The 25381-nt window shown below is 44.2% G+C and overlaps 1 protein-coding gene across 1 annotated transcript in view; it reads left to right on the top strand.

The window, feature by feature from the left end:
• The window catches only part of LOC140206151 (probable voltage-dependent R-type calcium channel subunit alpha-1E), a 632362-nt gene that overhangs the window by 366930 nt on the left and 240051 nt on the right, over positions 1 to 25381 (top strand). The window contains exon 14 of the mRNA XM_072274389.1: positions 21830 to 21942. Coding sequence (XP_072130490.1) covers positions 21830 to 21942 — 113 coding nt within the window. The remainder of the gene's footprint in view (positions 1 to 21829; positions 21943 to 25381) is intronic.

Raw genomic sequence — 25381 nt, 5'->3', positions numbered from 1 at the left:
AACTTTTATTGTTTCAACTAAAAGCACATGGTTCACAAACTGTCTCCCTGTGACACCACGAGAATTCCTTGACTCTCCATGAACATTCAATGAAGAGAAAGGGTATTACCTGGGAAAAGAGTCTGCCAGTTAAATGAGGCAACCCAGTCTAACGAGATTACCGATTGCAGATCTGGCATTTTACATAACAAGTAGCTACTCCTCTGAGAATGGTCTCAGGTATATTGCTCTGATTAGATTGTCCCAGAGTCAAGAATCAGTTCAGAGTCCACGCCCTTTACATAACAAATGGCTACTTGTTTGAGAATGGTCTCAGGTTTAGCAGATCATTACCTGAAGCTTCCTGTGTACACATTTAGGCTACGTCTACACTAGACCGGATAATGTTGAAAACACCGGTTTTGCATACAAACGATAGGCGTCCACACCAGGCATTTTTTGAAAATACCTCCGTCCACATTAAAACCGGTATTTGGGTGAATCTCCTCCTACTGAGCATGCGCAGCTGTGTACATACATCTATTGATGTATCTGGACACATCTTCAGTGATGTTCCTGGAATCATCGGGTGTTTCATACAACCACCTCCAGGTGACCCAGCCGGGGCTGACCAGGCCCCAGCTTGTGTCCAGATGGCTAGCTACTTATGACTCCATGGCTCCCCTCTTTTGAGCCACAGCCACCTTGAGGCTCTCTCTGCCGCATTGGTGGTACTGCGGATGGCTTTCCTCTTCCTCTCTCCCTCGATGCCCAAAATGCTGAAGGCTGTACCTAATGAACGGGCTATGAATCCCCTACAACCAACCTCCACTGGGAGACACCTCGCTCTCCATCCAGCCTGCTGACAGTTGCTGACCAGTCCTGCGTACTTGGAGAGCTTCCTTTCAAAGGCCGCAGGACACATCTGCAGAAAACAAGTAAAGAGGAAACGGTATACTTGGTGCACGTTTGTCCAGTTACAGACTTGAAAAACTTAAAAGGAAATTGCCAAACGACAGGCAGCTGTTGGCTCTCACACAGGAGGACTTAAAACTAAAAAAACAAATACTCTACCATATGGAGGCAACCGACAGGGAGTTCACGGACAGTATGACCCGGCTGACAAGGAACACTGAAAAACTGTCTAACTCTGTTGCAGAGGAGTTTGCACCCCCCCCCCAGTACTTCTCACCGCCACAATACCAGCCTCACAGCCACTACAATAGCTACACATACGGACACACATACCCCCGGGTGGTCCCACCAACATCTTCCCACTCCCACAGAGGGGTCACCCTGGAAACATTTCCTACAGCCATAGTCTCTTCACCGATGAAAGGGACGACAGGCTTTTTAAAACCTCCGGTTACCTCGTACACACTACAACGCCCACCTGGCGTTTTCAGATTTAAACACTCTGGAGAGCGTTTTAGAAAAGCTCCGTTTTCAGGGGAGGATACGCCATTTCAGTGTGGACGGAGGGTCAAAGCGAAGAGAAAAGTCTTCGGTTATGGATTTATCCGGTCTCGTGTGGACGTAGCCTCAGTTGCTCTCATTAGATTATCCAAGAGCAAGAAACTGTTCAGAGTCCACAAAATGGGGGAAACAAAGACAACTGGCTTGTCGGCTTCCCCTGTCTTTGATCAGACTGAAGTTTCTTCTGGCCAACACAACCTTTCTCTGTAACTCAGGTCCCTGAGTTCGGACAATAGCCTTCCGCATCGTCCACTACACCTCCAATCTTGATGTTATTCACAAATTTGTTGGTACGGTTCACATTATCATCTAGATCATTAATGTGGATGATAAACAACAACACCCAATCCAGAAGTGCCTTTCCCCTGGCGGGATCAACCACAAGTGGTTCTAAAAAGCCATCTCATAGGCATCCTGCGAAGTCCCCATCTTGTGGTGGATTCTGATGTTTAAATCAAGGTTCTTTTAGAAGTCAGGAATGAAGGATAAGAAATGTTGCTTCACAATCATTTAATTAACAATTGATAAAACAAAGGGAAGTTGAAACAAACAGGGACAGAGGCCTACTACTTAGGGAAACTAAAGAAAAGATGGTGCCTAGCACCAAACAGCTACTGTTATACCATAGTGATGAGAAAAATTCCATTCTAATCTATAGATAATAATAACCCAATTAGAAAATACTTACTCAATACTGCAGTAAAAAGTTAACCATTGAGAAAAACACTTATTTACTTGATGCAGTCCAAAGCTTCCGGAATTATATTTGTATAGCCACTAGAGGCATTTTAAAATGTTATGTATATAAAAGCAACTTAAAATACAATCAGATAATTCATTATTAAGCTGTAAGGAAAATTACAATTTGCTCCAATACTTAGGTCCAGCACCAACCTGATTTTCCCAGTATACCTGCATATTAAAATCCCCCAATGACGTGTGGCCAAGTGGTTAAGGCGTTCGTCTAGTGATTTGAAGGTCGCTAGTTCGAGCCTTGGCTGAGGCAGTGTGTGTGTCCTTGAGCAAGGCACTTAACCATTTAACAACTTAACCACTTAACTCTGCGTCAACATCAGTGCCAAGCTGTATGGGTCCTAATGCCCTTCCCTTGGACAACATCGGTGGTGGGGACAGGGGAGACTTGCAGCATGGGCAACTGCTGGTCTTCCGTACAACCTTGCAAGGCACAAATCCATTGTCTCATGAGACTAACGGATGCCTATAAAAAAAATCCCCCATGACTATCATAACATTGCCCTTATTTAAATGTCTTTTCTACCTCCCATTATAATTTGTACCTCACATCCTTGCTACTGTTTGGAGGCCTGTATATAACTCCCATCAGGGTTGTTTTACCCTTGTTGTTTTGTAACTCTACCCACAAGGATTCTATATCTCCTCATTCTACGGATTTGATTTCATTTTTTACCGACAGAGCCTTTGCCTGCCTGCCTGTCTTTTCAATATAATGAGCATACTTTGTTGTTGAGCTCCCAACTATGATCTTTCTGACACAACTCAGTGATGCCAATCTCTAACTGCACTACAAGATCATCTATCTTATTCTGTATACTGTGTACATTCAAATATAACACCTGCAGTCCTGTACTGGTCACACTTTAGAATTTTGCTCCCAAGTTTTACTTCAACTCAGCCCACAAACTGCAACTTTGCTCTATCTGTCCTTCCTCCCATTCCCACTACACTCTGCATCTAGCTCTATACCAACTGTCCCATCTTCTACCCTATCACTCAGGTTCCCACACCCCGCTAAATTAGTTTAAACCCTCCCTAACAAGTCTAGCTAACCTGCCCGCAGGGATATTGGTCCCCGTTGTGTTCAGCTGTAACCCTTCCTTTTTGTACAGATCGTACCTTCCCCAGAAGAGATCCCAATGATCCAGAAATCTGAAGCCCTGCCCCTTGACAATTCTTCAGCTACACTTTCATCTGCCAAATCATCCTTTTCCTACCCTCACTGGCATGTGGCATAGGCAGCAGTCCAAATGTTACTACCCTGGAAGTCCTGTTTTTCAGCTTTCTGCCTAACTCCCTATGTTCTTTCTTAAAGACCTGCTCCCTTTTCTTATCTATATTATCAGTACCAATATGTATCACGACTTCCAGCTAACCACCCCCCGCCACCTTTTAGAATGTTTGGACCTGTACCGATGTCCCTGATCCTGGCACCTGGGAGACAACATACCATCTGGGTGTCTCTTTCCCCATCTACAGAATCTGCTTTCTGCTCCTTTAACTATGGAATTCCCTCCATCCCGCCTTTCTGAGCCACAGAGCCAAACTCAGTGCCAAAGACCTGACTGCTGTGGCTTTCCTCTGCTAGGTCATTCCCCCACCAACATTATTCAAAGTGGTATCCATGTTGTTGAGGGAAATGGCCGTGGTGTTACTCTGCAGTAGCTGCCTTTCTCCCCTCCTGACGGTCACCCTGTTACCTGTGTCCTACACCTTGGGGGTAACCTCCTTGCACCATATGTCCTGTTAATCAACCCCTCATCCTGTTCCAGTTCCAATTCCTTAACATGGTCTGTTAGAAGCTGCAGCTGTCTGCACCTCTTGCAAGTGTAGTTATCGGGGACACTGGCGGTCTCCTGCCTTCCCACATCCCACAAGAGGAGCCTCCCGCTATCCTACCTGGCACCCCCCTCTGCTCTAACTGCAATAAAAAAGAAAGAAAAATTAAATGAAAATTTTCATCAAAAATTAACAAAGCTTTACTCTAGTTTCCAAATCCCTGTTTAACCTTACCTCTTCCTTTGTAATACAAACAATTCTTTGAGTTGTTTGTGATATTACAATGCCAGCATCTGAATCCTCTTTGAACATAACAGTATTAATAATGGTGATTAGCACTGTTCTATTCTGACTTCTTCTTATTCTGACGTCTCATCTCTTTTTTCCAGTCCTGATGAAGGGTTCCGGGCCAAAATGTCAACTGTTTACTCTTTTCCATAACTGCTGTCTGGCCTGCTCAGTTCCTTCAGCATTTTGTGTGTATTATTAATAATGGTAATAGTGACTTTGGTTGTCAAGGCCCCAGGCTTTGGAGTTCCCACTCAACCTCTCAGTTCCTGTCCCTCTCTTTCCCATTTAGTGGCCCTGTTTTTGGTTACTTATTCCCAACGTCTCCTGGCTCAGAGACTGATAAAGCGTGTGGGGATTTTTGATGCAAACACGAGGAAATCTGCAGATGCTGGAATTTCAAGCAACATTGCTGGTGAACGCAGCAGGCCAGGCAGCATCTATAGGAAGAGGTACAGTCGACGTTTTGGGGCCGAGACCCTTCGTCAGGACTAACTGAAAGAAGAGCTAGTAAGAGATTTGAAAGTGGGAGGGGGAGAGGGAGATCTGAAATGATAGGAGAAGACAGGAGGGGGAGGGATGGAGCCAAGAGCTGGACAGGTGATAGGCAAAGGGGATATGACAGGAAAGGACATATGGCTGTGATAGCGAGTCTGAATCAAAATGTGGTCGAAAAGTTGAAGAGCTGAAGAAATTACAGATGGGGAGCAGTGAGAGATGGTTTCACTGAACTCCCGTCGAAGAGAAGATTTAAACTTTTTCAGTGTAGGCATCACCGGAAGAGGCTTCGCAGTAGTGAATTAAAAACGCAAACACGAGGAAATCTGCAGATGATGTTAAGGATGCTATGTTTTTGCACTGCGTAACTTTATCAGTGGTCAGACATAAACAAAGCATGATGGTAGATCATCTCATCTACTCTGAGAGTGACTCTGGTCTCAGATACTGAAGTCCCCTTGCTACGTGGAAAAGAGGAGCTCACAGAAAACATTCAATAAGTGTCTATAGAAATGTAGTTCATCTGACATGGTCCATCTGCAGTTCATCAATGTTTCGGTCTCTGATCTGAAGCATTGGCTCTTTTATTTCTTCCCAGAGATGTTACCTGCCTTTCTGAGTGTGTCCAGCAGTTTCTGTTTTTATTTCAGATTTTCAGCATCAACAATTTTATTTGATTTCGACACCACTTTAACAGTGACCTGTTTGTATGTTCAGACGTACTGTCTGACATTGTACCCCATAGTGAATAACCTTGTATCTATGTGAGTGAGGCTATACACCAGCAGTGTTCTACAAAAATGCTTCCTGTCAGAGGTTTTCGAACTGTGTAGCTGTGGCTACAGCAGCTCACTGTTGTATTGTAATAAATACAGCAAAAAATATTCCAGGGGTACATTCCACCCCTGACTCATGTCAAGCTGACGATGGAGGAGGTGAACACCATGATCAGCAAACGTGAGACAGTGTACTCCGACGCCCTCCCGAACGTTGCAAGAACTTCAACCAGGTGATCTCAGACTGACTACCATTAACATTTCACCTGTAGAACAGAGGAGGCTACGGACATGATCACTGTTACACCACGGTAGCCATCAAGTGTCTATGTTCCACATTAAGTACGCCATCTCTGCTACTCCGGACCGGTGCCACTTTGCCTATCAGGCAAACAGATCAGCCGAGGATGTCACCTCCATTGCTCACCACGTTGTACTGGAACTCTTGGAGCATATGAGCACCTATGCCAGAATGCTTTTTATTGACTACAGTTCTGCCTTCAACAGCAAACTCTCTAATGGGTTGACCATTAAGCTACACAAACTGGGACTCAACCATCAACTTGCAACTGGATTCTGGACTTTCTTACGAAACACACCCAGACGGTCGGACTAGGCAAGTACACATCACCTCCCTGAACCTGAACACCAGTGTACCGAGCCCTCCCCTTCATACTCTCTTCACCCCTGCCTATGCCAACAACTCCATCGTCAGACTTGCAGATGACACCACAGTGATTGGATTAGTTACAAATAACAATGAAACAGCATAGACAGGGGAGGTGCAGAAACTGTCTGAATGGTGCAATAACCATAACCTTTCACTCAACATGAAAATAAACAAAGAAATGCTTATCGACTTCAAAAAATCATGAGGTATGAACAAACTCCACATAAATGGTGAAGCGGTGGAAAGGGTCTCCAGCTTTAAGTTCTTGGGAGTGAACATCACATAGGAGCTCCTTTGGATCACCAACACCACCTTGACAGTAGGGAAGGTTCTGCAATGCCTGTACTATCTTAGAAGTTTAAGGAGAGCAAATCTGCCCCAAAGCTGCTGATAAACCTGTATCAATGTGTAACTGGGAGCATACTGACCTACGGTGTGATAGTATGATACACTAGCTGCAACAAGATTGACCAAAAAGCACTTCAATGTGTCATCAGGACTGCACAGATCATCATTGGGTCACCACCATCAAATATGGAAAACAATCTACAACTCACTAGAAAGGAGTAAAACAGTCAACATTTCAGACTGAGACCCTGATGACTGTTTACTCTTTTCCATAGATGCTGCCTGGCCTGCTGAGTTCCTCCAGCATTTTGTGTGTGTTACTTTGATTTCCAGTGTCTGCAGATCTTCTCTTGTTTGTAATCTACAACTCGTGCTGTCTTTGGTGGGCTCACAACATTGTGATGGACTCATCCCACCCCAGTAATCACCTAAACGACAGGAATTCTGCAGATGCTGGAAATTCAAGCAACACACATAAAAGTTGCTGGTGAACACAGCAGGCCAGGCAGCATCTCTAGGAAGAGGTGCAGTCGATGTTTCAGGCCGAGACCCTTCGTCAGGATGAAGGGTCTGGGCCTGAAACATCGACTGTACCTCTTCCTAGAGATGCTGCCTGGCCTGCTGCGTTCACCAGCAACTTTTATGTGTGTTGCCAGTTATCACCTGTTCAATCTCCTACCATCTGGCAGGAGATACAGAAACATCTCTGCACGGACATCTAGACTGGAAAACAGCTGAGCCGGTTCCCCAGGACTGTTGTGCAACCTAACAAAGCCCCCAACACCCTCCCATAGTCTGTAGGAACTATGGATAATCTCAAAGTTCAATACATGGGCATGGGTAATATTTGGGTAAATGGGGCAGCTACCATCTTTTGATTTCAGAGCTATTTGTTTTTTTTTAATTTCAGCTTTAATTCTTGATGCTGTTTTATATTTAATCATTGTATTTTATAACATGGACATGTGCAGTGCTTTAATGGGCAACCACTGTTTCTTTTAATTTTAGAGTAATTTGCTTTTAATTCAGGTTTAACTTAGGTGTTATTCTAAATAACTAAGACAATATTTTAAATGTAGTCATTGCGTTTTTAGTAACTGAATTGCCAGTATGCTGTTTTGCTGTTTTCTACTGAATGGTGTAGCAGTTATTTCATCGTCCTCAGCAATGCCAATAAAGCTTTAACTAAGCATGCTGTTCCACATCTGCATTTTGGGAAGTCCAATCCCCTGGCTGTACTTACACTCCTGACATTCTGGCAGAGACTGAGGACCACAGCACTACTGGAGCAGATTGCAAAAGTGTGGTCAAGGGAGGCAGGGAAGGGCTCACAGGTCTGCTTTGAGACTGTTCTATATTCAGATTCATCTTCATTTCTGAATGAATATGCCACAGTTGTCACAGACTTCATCAAGATCTACGTGGATGAGTGTGTGCCTTCAATAACATACTTGACATACCCAAAGCAGAAGCCATGGATGAACCAGGAGATCTGCAGTCTGCTGAGGGCTAATCTTTCCTGTCCATTTACCTGTCCGTATGTCGTTCAGCACTGTTAATGTACCTGCCTCTTCCTCTGGCAGCTCGTTCATATACTGATCACCATCTGGGTGAAAAAGTTGTGCCTCGTGTTCCTATGAAACCTCTCCCCTGTCACCTTAAACCTATGCCCTCTGGTTCATGACTCCCCAATCCTGGGAAAACGACTGTGTCCATTCACTCGATTGATAGCCCTCATGATTTTATACACCTCTGAACGATCACCATCATTCTCCTCTGTCTCAGGGAACAAAGTCCAACCTTCTCTCCATCACTCTGTCTCAGCAACATACTCGCAAATCTCTGCTGCGCTCTTTCCAACTTAATGGCATCTTTCCTGTAGATGGGTGATCATGGCTGAATGCCACATTCTAAATGTGGCCTCAGCAACATTCTGTGTGTCTGTTTCTCCAATATTAGTAGCTATGTTTCTGGATTCAGAGCCTTGTTAGCATCCTGTGACTGTACCTTGTCCTGGACTGCTCCAGATTCCAGCATCTGCAGTCCCAGTATTACTCCAATATTGTATGATTTCATATTATAGTGACGCTGTATAACTCTGCCTGGTTTACTTTTCCTGTGGAATGGTCCAACCGTATCTGTTGACAGATATCTGCATGGGAAGCAGTATCCTAGTGATAAAATTATTGCTCTAGTAATCCAGAGGGCTGGTCTAATGGTCTGGAAACAGGAGTTCAAATCCCTCCATGGCAATGGGGGAAATTTAAATACTGTTATTAAATAATTAAGCATAAAAAATGATATTAATAATGGTGACCATGAAACTGGCAGATTGTTAAAAATGTCCATCTGGCACATGGTTGTCCTCCAGGGAAGGAAATCTGCTTTCATTACCAGTCTGGCTCATACAGGGCACACTACAAAGTGGTTGACTTCTAACTGTGCTTTGAAAGGGCCCCATACTGCTACTTCAAAATGCAATAAGCTTTGGCTCAGGCAGCGAATTTTGACATTGCACAGGCACACCCAATCTATAATTCTGAGAAGTCCCTTCTCGCCCAGGACTGATGCCCTCAGCTGGAAGAGCTCTCCCACAGAATAGTCAAGCAGCAATGTGACATAGTAATCCTCAAGGCTTCCTGGCAAGAACTTGTATTCCGCCATCTCCTCCTCTGATCACCAGATACTCCCAGGTTGTGAGTACCCAAGTTATTTACAGCCCATAGTTACAAGCGAGCATGTGGGAGACTAAATCCAGATGCTGGAGGGCTGTAGGCATCTTTTGCCAACTGAAAACTTGACCTGTGAACTGTCCCAGTTACAAATAGTATCCGGAATGGAATGCTGACAAAACTTGGGGGTTGGGGGGGTTCCTGTGGTGTATGCAGGAGGAAGTGGGATACTCCTTAGTGTTTTCTGCAAACCTAAAGTTTCCTGACATGAGGGCAAATTACCCTTCCTCAGTACATGTTGAACAGTACATGTAGGGCCATACAGAGTCATAGTACACTACAGCACAGAAACAGGCCCTTCAGTCCTTCTAGTCCATGCTAAACTATTAGTCTACCTAGTCCTATCGACATGCACCTGGACCATACCCTCCCATCCAGGTACAGTACCTATCCAAATTTCTCTTCCAGTAACATGGTGGCACAGTGGAACTCAGCAGCCACTCAATCAAAGGTGTACTTGTTCATCTTGTATATCTGCTTTCACAATTGCAAGTCACTGCTGGATACTAAGAACATCAAATACTGCAACACTATCCTGTCTGCGAGTTGTTCAACAGCGATGGAGCTGGACTTATTGCATACCATTGTTCTGTTGTCATCCGGACTTGTTATGTACTGCTGGGCAGTGCAAGTGATTGGCTTGGATGTTTTTATTATGATCGCAAGACCCTGGTAGACATTGGTAATGTAGAATGCTGCAAGACTGGTTCACTGGTTCATTGGTGAGACTGGTGGTGGGTGGGGGGGGGTGCAGGATGTTGTGTTCCCTTGGCTGTGCTGAGGACCAGTCCGAGGCCGTGGGGTCACTTGTTGCAGCTGACCAGGAGATGAGATGTTGAGGCAATGTGAGATGTGAGCGAGCCCCTGCGGGGCACGCTGGAATTCGTACTTGGGTTAGGGGCTGGACTCTCCACTCAGTGCTGCCCTCCAGTGTTCACTCGGTGGTAGAACATGCTGGACCAGGACAACTTACCATCAATTCTACAGTCATGGCACTCAGGGACATAGAAACATAGAAAATAGGTGCAGGAGTAGGCCATTTGGCCCTTCGAGCCTGCACCGCCATTTGGGCTATATATTTGTGTTTTTCTTTATGATTGTTTTTTCTGAAACTAACCATCATCATCATTTGCCATGTTGTATGACATGGGAGATCATGGTCTTGACCATAATTGTTCTTGGCAATTTTTTCTACAGAAGTGGTTTGCCATTGCCTTTTTCTGGGCAGTGTCTTAACAAGACAGGTAACCCCTGCCGTTATTAATACTCTTCAGCGATTGTTTGCCTGGCATCAGTAGTCGTATAACCGGGACTTGTGATATGTGCCAGCTGCTCATACAACCGTCCACCACCTGCTCCCATGACTTCCCATGACCCTGATTGGGAGGCTAAGCAGCTGCTACATCTTGCCCAATGGTGACCTGTAGACCAGCGTCTTACACCTCCTTTGGTAGAGACATATCTCCACCCTACCACCCAGAAACTGCAACCGTATGTGCCTTTGGTGCTATGTGCAGTGTCCTGTGTGCTGTTCGAAAATGCCTTTTTCACCTTTTCCCCAGAGGAGTGCTTCTTCATTTGTCTATACTTGTGTAGCTGAATGATAATTAAACTTGAACTTAAACGTTGAAATCAAACCCGCATCCTCCACTTCCACTGGCAGCTCGTTTCACACTCTCACCACCCTCTGAGTGAAGAAGATTCCCCCTCATGATCCCCTTAAACATTTCACCTTTCACTCTTAACCCATGACCTCTAGTTTTAGTCTCACCCAACCTTAGTGAAACAGAAGCCTGCTTGCATTTACCCTATCTAAATCCCTCATAATTTTGTATGCATCAAATCTCCCGTCATTTTCTATGCTCTTGGAAATAAAGTCCTAACCTACTTAACCCTTCCCTATAACTCAGGGTCTCAAGTCCTGGCTACACTAATGTAAATTTTCTCTGCACTCTTTCAATCTTCTTGACATCATTTCTCAGAATGTAGAGCAAAAAGCAAGGAATGAACTCTCATTATCCTTCCTCATACTTGACAGACTAGAACTCCAGAGCTGATGACAGACCGTAACTCTGCTTGATATTCTTCTCACTCATGGACCTATTGTAAATGTTTATGATTGCATTGATAAGAATGACTGTTACCCTCTTCTCATGAAGAAATGGTCCCACCTCTACACCATAGGCATCCTCCATTGTGTTTTCTGCTCAGTGTGATCAATTCCAGTTAGCAGGCAGGAGACATCAAAGACTGGAGCAACGAGCAGGATGTAGAAGGAACCCAATGAGCCAGGCAGCATCTGAGGAGGAAACTGGAGAGGTAGCAGCACCAGAACTGCATTCTACCATGATTTGTAACTCCTTAGCCATACATTAAACTGTATAATCTTCCGATTTTTGCCATCACTAGCCATGTGGCACGGAAAGCAATCCTGTGGTCACAACCCTTGAAATTATTTTAGGATTTAAACTAATTTGCTAGGGGGATGTGGACCAGAGTGATGGGGCTGAGGATGGGGCAGTTAGTGTCCCATCCAAGTCGATGCAGTGTGTAGTGAGACTGTGAAGAAGGACAGGCAGATGATAAGGCAAAATTGCAGTTGATAGAATGGGTTGAAGTGTAACATGGAGGAAAAATTGAAAAATGTGACAAATATAGGTCTGAAGGTGTTATATTTGAATGTACACACTATATCGAATAGGGTAGATAATCTTGCAGTGCAGTTTCAAACTGGCAGGTATGATTTTGTGGGCATTACTGAGCAATGCCAGAAAGAAGATTATAGTTGATAGCTTAACATCCAAGAATATACATAATATCAAAAGGACAGGCAAGTAGGCAGAGGGTGTGGGATGGCTCTGTTGGCAAATAATTAAATCAAATCCTTAGAAAGAGGTGATCAGAAGGTGTAGAATCCTTGTGGATAGTGCTAAGGAACTGCAAGGGAGAAAAGACCCTGATGGGAGTTATACGCAGGCCTCTGAACAGGAGCCAGCATATGGGCTGCATATGACAACTGGAGATAGAAAAGGCAAGTAAAAAGGGCAATTTTACAATATTCATGGGGGGGGGGTTATATGATGCAGATATGCACTTTCAACCAGCAGTGTGATTAATATATCTCAAAGCAGAAGTATTCTAAAGGGAGGATAAGGCAACCATGGCATAAAAACAAAAGAGAGGGACGTATAATAGAGCAAAAATTAATGGTAAATTAGAGGATTGGAAAGCTTTTAAAAACCAACAGAAGACAACTGAAAAAGCAATAATGAGAAAAACGGTGAAATGTAAAGGTAAGGTACTCAGTAATATAAAAGAGGTTGCCAAAGTTTTTTCGGATATATAAAGAGTTGATATTGGACTGGTGGAAAATAACACTGGAGAAGTAGTAATAGGGTCCAAAGAAATGGGGGATAAACTTAATAAGTATTTTGAATCAGTCTTCGCTGTGGAAGACACTAGCAATATGCCAGAAATGACGGGGCAGAAATGAATGTAGTTGCTGTTACTAAGGGGAAGGGTCTTGGGAAACTGAAGGGCTTGAAGTAACAGGCAGGATAGATAAAGGAGAGACAGTCGATGTTGCTTACTTGGATTTTCAGAAGGCCTTTCACAAGGAGCTACACATGAGATTGCTGAACAAGAGAGGAGCCCGTGGTATTATAGGAAAGATACCAGCATGGATAGAAGATTGGTCCTGACGAAGGGTTCCGGCCTGAAACATCGACCGATCTTTTCCACGGATGCTGCCCGACCTGCTGAGTTCCTCCAGCGTGTTGTGAGTGTTGCTTTGACCCCAGCATCTGCAGATTATTTTGTGTGCAGAAGATTGGCTGAGTGGCAGGAGGTAAAGACCGAGAATGAAGGGGGCCTTTTCTGGTTGGCTACCAGTGGCAATGGTGTTCCACAGGGGTCTATTTTGGGTCCACTTCTTTTAACGTTATATGTCAATAATTTGGATGATGGAATTGATGGCTTTTGGCCAAGTTTGGGAATAATACAAAGATAGACAGAGGGGCAGGTCCTGTTGAGGAAGCAGGGAGACTGCAGGAGGACTTGGTCAGATTAGGAGAACAGGCAAAGAAGTGGGATATGGAACTGTATGTAGGGAAGTGTATGGTCATGCACTTTGGTTGAAGTAATAAAGGTATAAACCACTTTCTAAATGGGGAGAAAATTCAGAAATCAGAGGTGCATAGGAACTTGAGAGTCCTCGTGCAGAATTTCCTAAAGGTTAACTTGCAGGTTGAGTTGGTGGTAAGGAAACTAAATGCAATGTTGGCATTCATTTGTAGATTAGAGTATAAGGATGTAACGTTGAGGCTTTGTAAGTCATTGGTCAGGCAGTACTTGGAGTATTGTGGCAGTTTTGAGCCCCTTTTCTAGGACAATGATGTGTTGGCATTGGAGAGGTTCATGAGAATGATCCTGGGAATGAAAGGGGTCATGTATGGGCCTGTACTCACTGGAGTTTGGGACAATGAGTGGGATCTCATTGAAACTGGTTAAACATTGGAAGGCCTCAATAGGGTGGATGTGGAGATGATGTTTCCTCTAGTGGGTGAGTCTTAGACCTGAGGGCACAGCCTCAGTATTGAAGGACATTCCTTTAGAACAGAGATGAAGAGGAATTTCTTTTCCCAAAGGCTGGTGAATCTGTGGAATTCATTGCTGCAGGTGGCTGTGAACACCAAGTCACTGAGTATATTTAAAGTGGAGGTTGATAGATTCTTGATTACTGAGGGCAACAAAGATTATGGGGAGAAGTCAGGAGAATGTGATTGAGAGGACTAATAAATCAGCTCTAATTCTGCTCCTGTATCTTATGGTCTCAGGAAGCTGTTGTTTGAAGAAGACCCTTGCAATGCTTTTCCATTTTATATAGAGGGAGAAGTCCCTCTGCAGTTACTCACGATGGATTATCTTCTTTTGTGAAGATAGTCACGATAACAGCATATCTGAGTTTATCCGCTCTGCTCTTCTTTTCCCAGAGGGAGAAAATGGTGAGACCCCAGATGAGCTCATTCTACAGCCATCCACTTCATATTTGCCTCTAAAACAGACATATCTTCCGCAGTAAATCTGCAATATCCTAACACGCTATTAAGTGGTGTTGGATTGGCAGATTTTATTTAACTCTGGTAGATAATTTGAGTCATGCACAACTTGGACTGAAGAGCTTGCTTCTGCACCATGTAACTCCATTAGATATTACCCCAAATAATACCTTCAAACACTTGTCAGAATCAGACTTATTATCACCGGCATGTGTTGTGATATCTGTTAACTTAGCAGCAGCAGTTCAATGCAATAAATAATATAGAAGAAGAAGAAAAAATAAATAAAATAATAATAAATAAATGTATCATTTGCAGTATACGTATATTGAATAGATTAAAAATTGTGCAAAAACAGAAATAATATATATTTAAAAAGTGAGGTAGTGTTCACCGGTTCAATGTCCATTTAGAAATCGGATGGCAGAGGGGAAGAATCTGTTCCTGAATCGCTGAGTCTGTGCCTTCAGGCTTCTGTACCTCTTACCGGATGGTAACAGTGAGAAAAGGGCATGCCCTGGGTGCTGGAGGTCCTTAATAATGGACGCTGCCTTTCTGAGACACAACTCCTTGAAGATGTCCTGGCTACTTTGTAGGCTAGTACCCAAGATGGAGCTGACTAGATTTACAACCCTCTGCAGCTTCTTTTGGTCCTGTGCAGTAGCCACTCCATACCAGACAGTGATGCAGCCTGTCAGAGTGCTCTCCACGGGACATCTGTAGAAGTTTTTGAGTGTATTTGTTGACATACTAAATCTCTTCAAACTTCTAATGAAGTATAGTCACTGCCTTCTTTATTTCTGCATCGATATGTTGGGACCAAGTCAGATCCTCAGAGATCCTGACACCCAGAAACTTGAAACTGCTCACTCTCTCCACTTCTGTTCCCTCTGAGGATTGGTATGTGTTCCTTTGTCTTGCCTTTCCTGATGTCCACAATCAGCTCTTTTGTCTTACTGATGTTGAGTGCAAGGTTGTTGCTGCAGCACCACTCCACTAGTTGGCAAATCTCGCTCCTGTATGTCCTCTCGTCTCTATGTGAGATTCTACCAAAAATGGTTGTATCATCAGCAAATTTATAGATGGTATTTGAGCTACACAGTCATGGGTATAGAGAGAGTAGAGCAGTGGGCTAAGCACACACCCCTGAGGTGCACCAGTGTTGATCGTCAGCGAGTAGGAGATGTTATCACCAATCCACACACATTGTGATCTTCTGGTTAGGAAGTTGAGGATCCAATTGCAGAGGGAAGTTTTGAGGCCCAGGTTCTGTAAATGCTCAGTCAGGATTGTGGGAATGATGGTGTTAAGTGCTGAGATATAGTCAATGAACAGCATCTTAACATTGTATTGTATTGTCCAGGTAGTCTAAAGCTGTGTGAAGAGCCATTGAGATTGCATTTGCCATTGACTTATTGTGGCTAAAGGAAATTGTAATGGGTCCAGGTCCTTGCTGAGGCAGGAGTTCAGTCTAGTCATGACCAGCCTCTCAAAGCATTTCATCAGTGTAGATATGAGTGCTACTGGGCGATACTCATTAAAGCAGCTCACATTATTCTTCTTAGGCACTGGTATAATTGTTACCTTTTTGAAGAAAGGGGTAACTTCTGCCCGTAGCAGTGAGAGGTTGAAACTGTTCTTGAATACTCCCACCAGTTGGTTGGCACAAGTTTTCAGAGCCTTACCAGGTACTCTATCAGGACTTTCCGCCTTGCAAGGGTTCACCCTCTTTAAAGATAGCCTAATGTTGGCCTCTGAGACAGAGATCACAGGGTTGTCTGGTGCAGCAGAGATCTTCACAGCTGTGGTAATATTTTCCCTGTCAAAGCAGGCATAGAAGGCATTGAGTTCATCTGGTAGTGAAGCATCGCTGCCATTCATGCTATTGGGTTTCACTTTGTAGCTATTAATGTCTTGCAAACCCAGCCAGAATTGTTGTACATCTGATGTCACCTCAAACTTCATTCAAAATTGTCTCCTCACCCTTGAAATAGCCCTCCACAAATCATACCTGGTTTTCTGGTAAAGACCTGGATCAGCAAACTTAAATGCCATAGATCTAGCCTTCAGCAGGCAATGTACCTCCTGGTTCATCTACGACTTTTGGTATGGGAATGTGCAGTAAGTCTTTGTAGGCACACTCTCATCCACACAGGTTTTAATGAAGTTGGTAACAACTGCAGCATACTCATTCAGATTCAAAGATGAATCCCTGAATACAATCCATTTCACTGATTCAAAGCACTCCTGTGCTTCCCTTGTCCATACCTTCTTGGTCCTCTCTTCTGGTGCTGCAGTCTTCAGTTTCTGCCTGTACTCAGGGAGTAGAAGTACAGACAGGTAAGGGCGTGGATTAGCACGTTAGGCGGGCATTCTTGATGGTGGTGTAGCAATGGTCCAGTGTGTTGTTTCCTCTGGTGTTGCAAGTGATCGGTTGATGATAGTTGCTTAGTGATTTTTTCAGACTGGCCTGGTTAAAACCCCCCAAAACGATGGTGAAGGTGTTAGGGTGCACTGTTCTGTGCATGTCGATCCCATTGCTCAGATCATCTAAAGCCTGATAGACATTGATCTGAGGAGGAATGTATACCACTACCAAAATGATCCCGGAAATCTCCCGTGGTAGGTAAAAGGTAAATTGTAATTTATCTTTTAGATTTGAGTTGTGTAATGAACTTTCTAGTGAATCAGTTCAGTTTAGAAAGAATGTGGGACTGAGTATAGGGAGAAGTTAAATAGAGAAGGACTTTATTTATTGTAACATAGGAGAATGGAGGGTGATCTTACAGAGGTGTATAATATCATGAGAGGCAGAGATAGTGTGAAAGTGCACAGGGTTTGGGAATCAATAACTAGAGGGCATTGGTTTGAGTTAAGAGGGAAGAGATTTAGAATACAGAACATAGAACTGTTAAACACAGAAACAGGTCCTTTGGCCCACAATGTTGTGCCAAACCAATCAAGTTAGTAATAAAATGGCCAACTAAACTAATCTTTTCTGCTGACTCAATGCCCATATCCTTCTATTTTCCTCATATTCATGTGCCTATTTAAACATCTCATAAAGGTCTCTAATGTTTCTGCCTCCACCACCACCCCAGGCCGCACATTCCAGGTACCCATCACCCTCTGAGTAAACAACTTGCCCCCCACATCATCTTTGAAATTACCCCCTCTTGCCTCACATGCCTCTGGAAAATCCTTCGAAAAAGATTGTTTATCTTTTTGGCAAAAGAAAGGAAATTAATGGCCAATTCGCCTAACCTCAGTGGTTGGGAAATTGCTGGAGTCTATTATTAAGGATGAGGTTTCAGGGTACTTGGAGGCGAATGATAAAATAAGTCAAAGTCAGCATTGTTTCTCTAAAGGGAAATCTTGCCTGACAAATCTGTTAAGAGTCCATCAAGGAAGTAACAAGCAGGGTGGACAAAGGAGAGGCAGTGGATGTCTTTACTTGGATTTTCAGAAGGCGTTTGGTAAGATGCTACACATGAAGCTGCTTAACAAGCTAAAATCCTATGGCATTACAGAAAAGATACTGGCATGGATAGCAGAATAGCTGACAGGCAGGAGGCAGCAAGTGGGAATAAAAGGGGCCTTTTCTGCTTGGCTGCCAGTGACTAGTGGTGTTCCTCAGGGGTCAGTTTTAGGATTGCCACTTTTCACATTGTTTGTCAGTGATTTGGACAATGGAATTGATGGCTTTGTGGCAAAGTTTGTGGATGATAGGAAGCTAGGTACGGGGATAGGTAGTGCTGAGGAAGCAAACCAATTGTAGCAGGACTTAGACAAATTAGAAGGATGGGCAGAAAAGTGGCAGATGGAATACAGTGTTAGGAAATGTATGATGATGCATTTTGGTAAAAGGAACAATAGTTGGACTACTATCTAAATGGTGAGAAGGTTCAAACCTCAGAGGCGCAGAGGGACTTAGGAGTCCTCGTGCAAGACTCCCAGAAGGTTAACTTGCAGGTTGAGTCTGTGGTAAAGAAAACAATGTTGGCATTTATTTCAAGGGGAATAGAATATAAAAGCAAGGAAATAATGCTAAGCCTTTATAAGACAATAGTCAGGCCACACTTAGAGTATTGTCAACAGTTTTGGGCCCCATATCTCAGAAAGGATGTGTTGTCAGGATGCGAATCCAGAAGAGGTTCACGAGAATGATTTCGGGAATGAAGGGGTTAACATATAAGGAGCTTTTGGCAGCTTTGGGCCTGTACTCACTGGAACTTAGAAGAATGCGGAGGGATCTCATTGAAACCTACCGAATGTTGAAAGGACCTGATAGAGTGGCGGGGGTATCCAGAACTGGAGGGTGCTGCCTCAAATTTGAACGGCGACCCTCTAGAACAGAGGTAAGGGTGTTTTTTTAGCCAGAGAGTAGTCAATCTGTGGAATGCTCTGCCACAGTCTGCAACGGAGGCCAAGTCCGTGTATATATTTAAGGTGGAAGTTGATCGTTTCCTGATCAGTTAGGGCATCAGAGGATATGGCGAGAAGGCAGGTGTATGGGGTTGAGTGGGATCCGGGATCAGCCACGATGGATTGGTGGAGCAGACTTGATGGGCTGAAAGGCCTAATTCTGCTCCTATGTCTTATGGTCTAATCTACTCTATCTATGCCTCTAATAATCTTATAAACCTCTATCAGATCTCCGTTCAGGCTCTGCCCCTCCAGAGAAAACAACCCAGGTTTGCCCAATGTCTTGTGATAGCACATACCCTCTAATCCAGGCAACATCCTGGTAAACCTTTTCTGCGCCCTGTTCAAAACCTTAACATCTTTCCTGTAATGGGAGTGACCACACAATACTCCAGATGTGACCTAACTGGAATTTTATAAAGCTGCAACATAACTTCCTGACTTTTGAATTCTGTGCCTCAACTAATAAAGGCAAACATGCTACGCATCTGCCTTCTTAACCACCCTATCATCCTGTGCAGCTGCTTTTAGGGAGCTATAAATTTGGACCCCAAGATCCCGCTGCTCCTCAGTATTGCTTGTAACAGTGTACTATCTCTGCATTTGACCTACACCCTGAAGTACAAGACTTCACATTTGGCCGGGTTAAACTCCATCTGCAATTTCTCTTCCCGTATCTGCAACTGATTTATGTCCGGTTATATTCTTTGCCAGTCTTCTATGCTATCCACAACACCACCAATCTTTGTGTCATCCGCAAAATAACTGACTCACTCATCTACAGAAGGTCTTAGTTTGTATTATGGAAGTTGAAGCCCCCCATGATAACAACCCTATTATTTTTACACCTTTCCTTAATATGCCTCAATGTCCCAGTGGCTATTTGGGGGCCTGTCGTATAATCCCAACAGAGTGATTGCATCCTTCCTTTCTTTGAGATCCACCCATGCAGACTCAGTGGACAAGCCCTCCATTCTGTTCCCCCAAGTGCAGCTGTGAAATTGTCCCTGATTAGTAATATAACTCCACTCCCCTCTTTTACCTCCCTCTCTAACATTGAAACCCGGAGACATTAAGCACTCATTCATGCCCCTCTCTCAACCAAGTCTCTATAATGGGCACAACATTACAGTTCTGTGTTACTGATCCAAGCTCTAAGTTCATCACCTTTACCCATAATACTGCTAGCATTAAAATATACACAATTCAAACAAGCTGTCACATCCAAGAACCTGAAACTCTATTCCTGTACCAGTTCTTCAACCACTCATTCATCTGAACTATCATCCTATTCCTGCCCTGACTAGTATGTGGCACTGGGACTAATCCAGAGATTACTGTCCTGGATGCCATGCTCTTCAGCCTCTTCCCTAATTCCTTATGTTCACTGTGCAGGACTTCTGCCACCTTTCTACCCATGTGATTGGTGCCAATGTGCACCACAACCTCTGGCTGCTCACCCTCCCTCCTGAGAATAATGTGCAGTTGCTCTGAGACATCCTTGACTCTAGCACCTGGGAGGCAACACACCATCCTGACATCTCTTCCACAGCCTCAGAATCTCCTGTCCATCCCCCTAACTGTTGAGTGTCCAATCACTATCGCACTACCTGACTCTACCCTTCCCTGCTGAGGCTTCGAGCTGGCCACAGTGCCATTGGCCTGGCTGCTGCTGCTGCTGTGCCCTGATAGTACAAGCCCCAGCAGAATCCATATGGAAGGGGAATGGCCACAGTGGGGGTGGGAGGGGTACCCTGCACTAACTGCTTACTGCCTTACTTCTCCTGATAGTCACCCATCTACTATCTAAAACCTTTATCACCTCAGTAAATGTCTCATGGATGGTCCTGAGTGCATCCAGCTCCAGCTCCAGCTCCAGTTCCTTGGCTTTGCCAGTCAGGAGCTGAAGTGGAGTGCACCTCCTGCAGATGTGGACACTGGCACCCCGCAGTCCCACATCTTGCAGGAGGAACATTCCATTGCCTTAACTGCCATCCCGCCTACATGTTATACCTTTGGCTCCGACTTCTTAAGATTAAGTTGTACAATTAATTAAATGAGTCTAAATGAATCAGTACCCTTAGCTTTTGCCTGTTCTCACCAAAGATGTTGAGCAAAAGCCTGACTTGAAACCCTGGCCCAGTCACACAATGGTAGCTCTGATTTTTATTACCCCCTGCTACATTATTGATAACCTCGTCAATCCCCCTCCTGGCAAACAACTCCCAACAAGCCCCAGTCGCTTTTTAAACTTGGCGCGTAAATTCCACAAGGAACTGTCTCCAACTCCCTCTGTAATCTCCCGCTTGGCAGACAAGTCCTGGCAGACCCTGTTTTTTTAAACCTGGTGCGTGAAGTCCACAAGGAACTGTCTTCAACTCTTTCTGCGATCTCCTGCTCCACAGTTTAATAGGAACTTGAGGGGCATCCGTTTCACCCAGAGGAATGAACCACCAGAGTAAGTAGTTGATGTGAACAGCATTTTAAAGGCATTTGAACAGGAAGGGTCAAACATGGGCAAGCTCATTCACAGGCATAAACATCCTTGTTCTTTTCCTGTCCTTTCATCCAACATTGCTTTTATTCCAGGTGTACTGTGTTAACTCTGTCTAGTATTAGAACTTGTCAGTCCTCTGTTCAACTGCTTGATCACACTGGTTTCAGATCTTTGCAAGAAGTCTGCTATCAGACACAACCATACCATGACAGAGCTTTTGCACTAATGCTGTTACCTACCTAAATCTGCAGGCTGGTCTACATCCCCATCTCTCTCTAAGCCTATTTCTTGTCTGTTCCCTCATGGGTGTCTCATCCTGTCTCCCAGCTTGTATTCCATTCTATATCCCAATCTGTCCATCATGCTGGCTTGTAGTCTGTATCCCCATCCGTCTCTGACAGATTGCAGCCTGCATCCCAATATTTTCCTGCACCCTCGTCCATATTCAGTCTATGTCTCAGCCAGTGTCCCAGAGTATACCAAGTCCTTCTATCATTGTCTCTCCTAACCTCTGGTTTCCACCTCTAATTCATTCCTTTGCTCGGCAGGTTATTATCGGCAGTATATTTGACGTGGTGTGGACGATAATTCGGCCAGAAACATCTTTTGGCATCAGCGTTCTCCGTGCATTGAGATTACTCCGAATTTTCAAAATCACAAAGTAAGTGGAAGTTAGACTAGGGACTTTTATGTCAGATTTCTGACACTGGGACCATCTCCTTGTGTGTTCCCACACCCTGCGGCTGACTGGAATATATAATGGGGGAGAAAGAATGGCAGGCAAATTGGGCAGATACTTTGGTCTGTCCTCATGGAAGAAAACAAAAAATATTGCCAGGAACACTGTATAAGGGAACAAAGATCTAGCAAGGATGAGGAAACAGAAGTAAATATTCAATGAAACAATTGAAAAGTCAGTTGCAATTGAAATCAAGTTTATTGTCATGTGCAGAATTATAGTAAGATACAGGTTAAGGTACAGGTTCAGTGAAAAGCTTGCTGTGGTATCACAGGCAATTAATTGCAGGCACACACAGAACTTAAATTATACAATACAGTGAAAAGGGAAAAACTAAAAGACTGCAAAAAAGTAAGATATCAATGCAAAAAAAAAACACGTTCAGAGACAAACCCCGCAGTGTTAAGTAAGATTAGGGTTGTGCAGGGTACAGGAAGAACCTGATGGTTGCAGGAAGGCAGATGAAGGTGTGGGACTCAAGACTCCTATACCTCCTGCCTGATAGCAGCTGGAGAGGGTATGATCCATGATGATAGACATCTTGAGCCAGCCTTGTCTGTAAATGCTGTCAGTGGTGGGAGGCTGTGCCCATGATCACCCTGACTGTGTCCATTACGCTCTGCAGCCTCTTGCTTTCCTGTGCATTGGAATTGCTATTCCAGGCCATGATGCAGCCAGTCAGGGTATTTTCAACAATGCACAAGTTTGTGAGAGTATCTGGTGATATGCCAAATCTCCTTACACTTCTCAGAAAGCAGAGGTACTGGTATGCCTTCTTTGACGAAGTCCTGACGAAGGGTCTCGGCCTGAAACGTCGACTGTGCTTCTTCCTATCAATGCTGCCTGGACTGCTGCATTCCACCAGCATTTTGTGTGTGACGCCTTCTTTGTGCTGTGTGTAGTTAGGTTATCTAAGCCATTTATGCCATGAATTTAAAGCTGGTATCCCTCTTCTTCTCTGACCCTCCAATGGAAACTGGTGCAGGGTCTTCCAACTTCATGTTCTGAAGTCAGTGATTAGTTCCCTACACTGAAAGCAAATAAATGACAAGGATCTAGTCATCTTTCTCCCAGAGTTTTGAAGGAAGTAACAATGGAGATAGTGAATGCTATGAATATCATTGAGAATTCTATCAGTTTTAATTGTTACTGTGGGTTGGAGGACAGCAAGTGTAATTCCACTATATAAGGATAGTGAAAACAGAAATTTGGCAACTGTTGGCATAACATCATTGGCAGGGAAGGTGCTGGAGCTTGTGATAAGGATTGCAACTCCAGAACAAGCTGCAAAGAATAATAGGATTTTGCAATGACAGCATGGATTTATGGAAGCAAAACACACTAGGAAATGCCTCAAATGGGCTGTGTCTGTGGAAGGAGAAATGGAGTTAACTTCCAATTGAAACGCCCTTTGCTAGAAGGGTAGGCAACACAAGAAACTTACTCAGATGCAAGCAGGGTGGGGGAGGGTAACATCTCTGATAGAGTGAAACTGAGATACCAACAGAGACAAAACAATGTGGAGGTTGTGAAATGCAGAGCAATAAAGCATGCCCAACAGGTCAGCATGGGAATGTCTCGGGAATAAAGGGAAAAAGAGGGATTAAAGACCAAACAAGCTAAGCTAATGTCACAGATGATTGACAGATACAGACTAATTATATTACCTGAAGTTGTAGAGCTCAACATGAAATCAAACTGTTTTACTGATCTTCTGGGTGGTTTGAGGATGCAACTCATAGAATAGGTAGAGAAGAACTGGGGATATGATGCATTATATTTCAGAAAAGGTCCTGCACAAGTGGTTGGTTAACAAGTTTAGAACACATGCAGTCTGGGGTAAAATACCGTGGATAGAGCATTAGTTAATGAGAAAACAAAGAGTAAGACTAATCAGAATTGGTGCCAGATAATCACAATCTGTAGCAGCGACTTGTCATGATCCTGAGTTTGATGATGATACTAAATGAAGAGGGAGTGTGAGTAGAGAAGGGATGTAAAGGGACTTCAATAAGATACGGACAGGCTGAATGTATGCATAACAACACGACATGTAACGTCAACAACTGAGAAGTGCATTAATCAGAAAAGAAGTGTCACAGAAGTAACAGCTCATCATTCAATACACAGACTGTAGTTCGATCCTCACTGGACCCACAGACGGTAGCTCGATCCTCACTGGACTCACAGACAGTAGCTCGATCCTCACTGGATCTACGGACCGTAGCTCGATCCTCACTGGACCCACGGACCGTAGCTCGATCCTCACTGGACCCACGGACCGTAGCTCGATCCTCACTGGACCCACAGACCGTAGCTCGATCCTCACTGGACCCACGGACCATAGCTCGGTCCTCACTGGACCCACAGACTGTTGTTCGATCCTCACTGGACTCACAGACGGTAGCTCAATCCTCACTGGACCCACAGACCGTAGCTCGATCCTCACTGGACCCACAGACCGTAGCTCGATCCTCACTGGACCCACAGACTGTAGCTCGATCCTCACTGAATCCTGCACAATAAAACCAGTTCTTCACTAATTTTCCCCAGAAGTCCTAGCACTTAGTTCATTTCCGTGTCCTGACACCTGCCCTTCATTAACTGCTACAAATAGAGACCTGTTCCTCTTTGACTCCAGCACACACTGGGATCAGCATCTCAGTTCCTCCATGTTGGTGCTAGCATAATCCATCCACCAGTCGAATAACATAGTGTCAGGCGCTTCCTTGGTTCTCTTGGGAGAGAAGCAGCACTGGTTCTTCTACTAGACCTTCACTAGTAAAAACACAGAGTCACCAGGTACTCACTGGCACATTGATACCAGTATGTCATTGGGACCCACATTGACACCAATGTGTCACTGGCCCTCGCACTGTACATTGGCACAGGGGTCTTAAAGGTATTCCTACAGGGAATAAAGCTGCTCACTACATCTAGCACAGAGGGACGGGCACCCCCCCTCGATTCTCCACACTGGAACAAGCTCTTAACTGATTTCTAAACAAAGGAATTTGCTCTTCCATAGTTCCCACAAACTGGGGCAAACTCCACACCGGTTCCTTCACATCCTCCTCCTTGCTGGTGCGCTGTAGCCTGTACCTCCCTGGCCTCGGTTCCTCACTACTTCCCACTTCTACTATGACCTCTGTCTCTGTCCTTCTACACTGTAAACAGATCATCTTCCAGCTGGGCAACTTGTAGCCGTTTGAACTCCGGAATGAAATCAATAATTTTAGATGATCAGCTTTTCCAGTTAGAATCAAAACCAAAACCAAAACTGACCATTAACCTTAACTATGTTTATTCCTTTTCACAGATGCTATCTGATCTGCTGTCTCTTTGGAATTCTCTTTTATTT

The sequence above is a fragment of the Mobula birostris genome, chromosome 12 (genome assembly GCF_030028105.1).
Source record: "Mobula birostris isolate sMobBir1 chromosome 12, sMobBir1.hap1, whole genome shotgun sequence".
NCBI lineage: Eukaryota > Metazoa > Chordata > Chondrichthyes > Myliobatiformes > Myliobatidae > Mobula > Mobula birostris.
The sequence above is the reverse complement of the archived record's forward strand: the minus strand, read 5'-3'. Positions and strand labels throughout refer to the sequence as shown.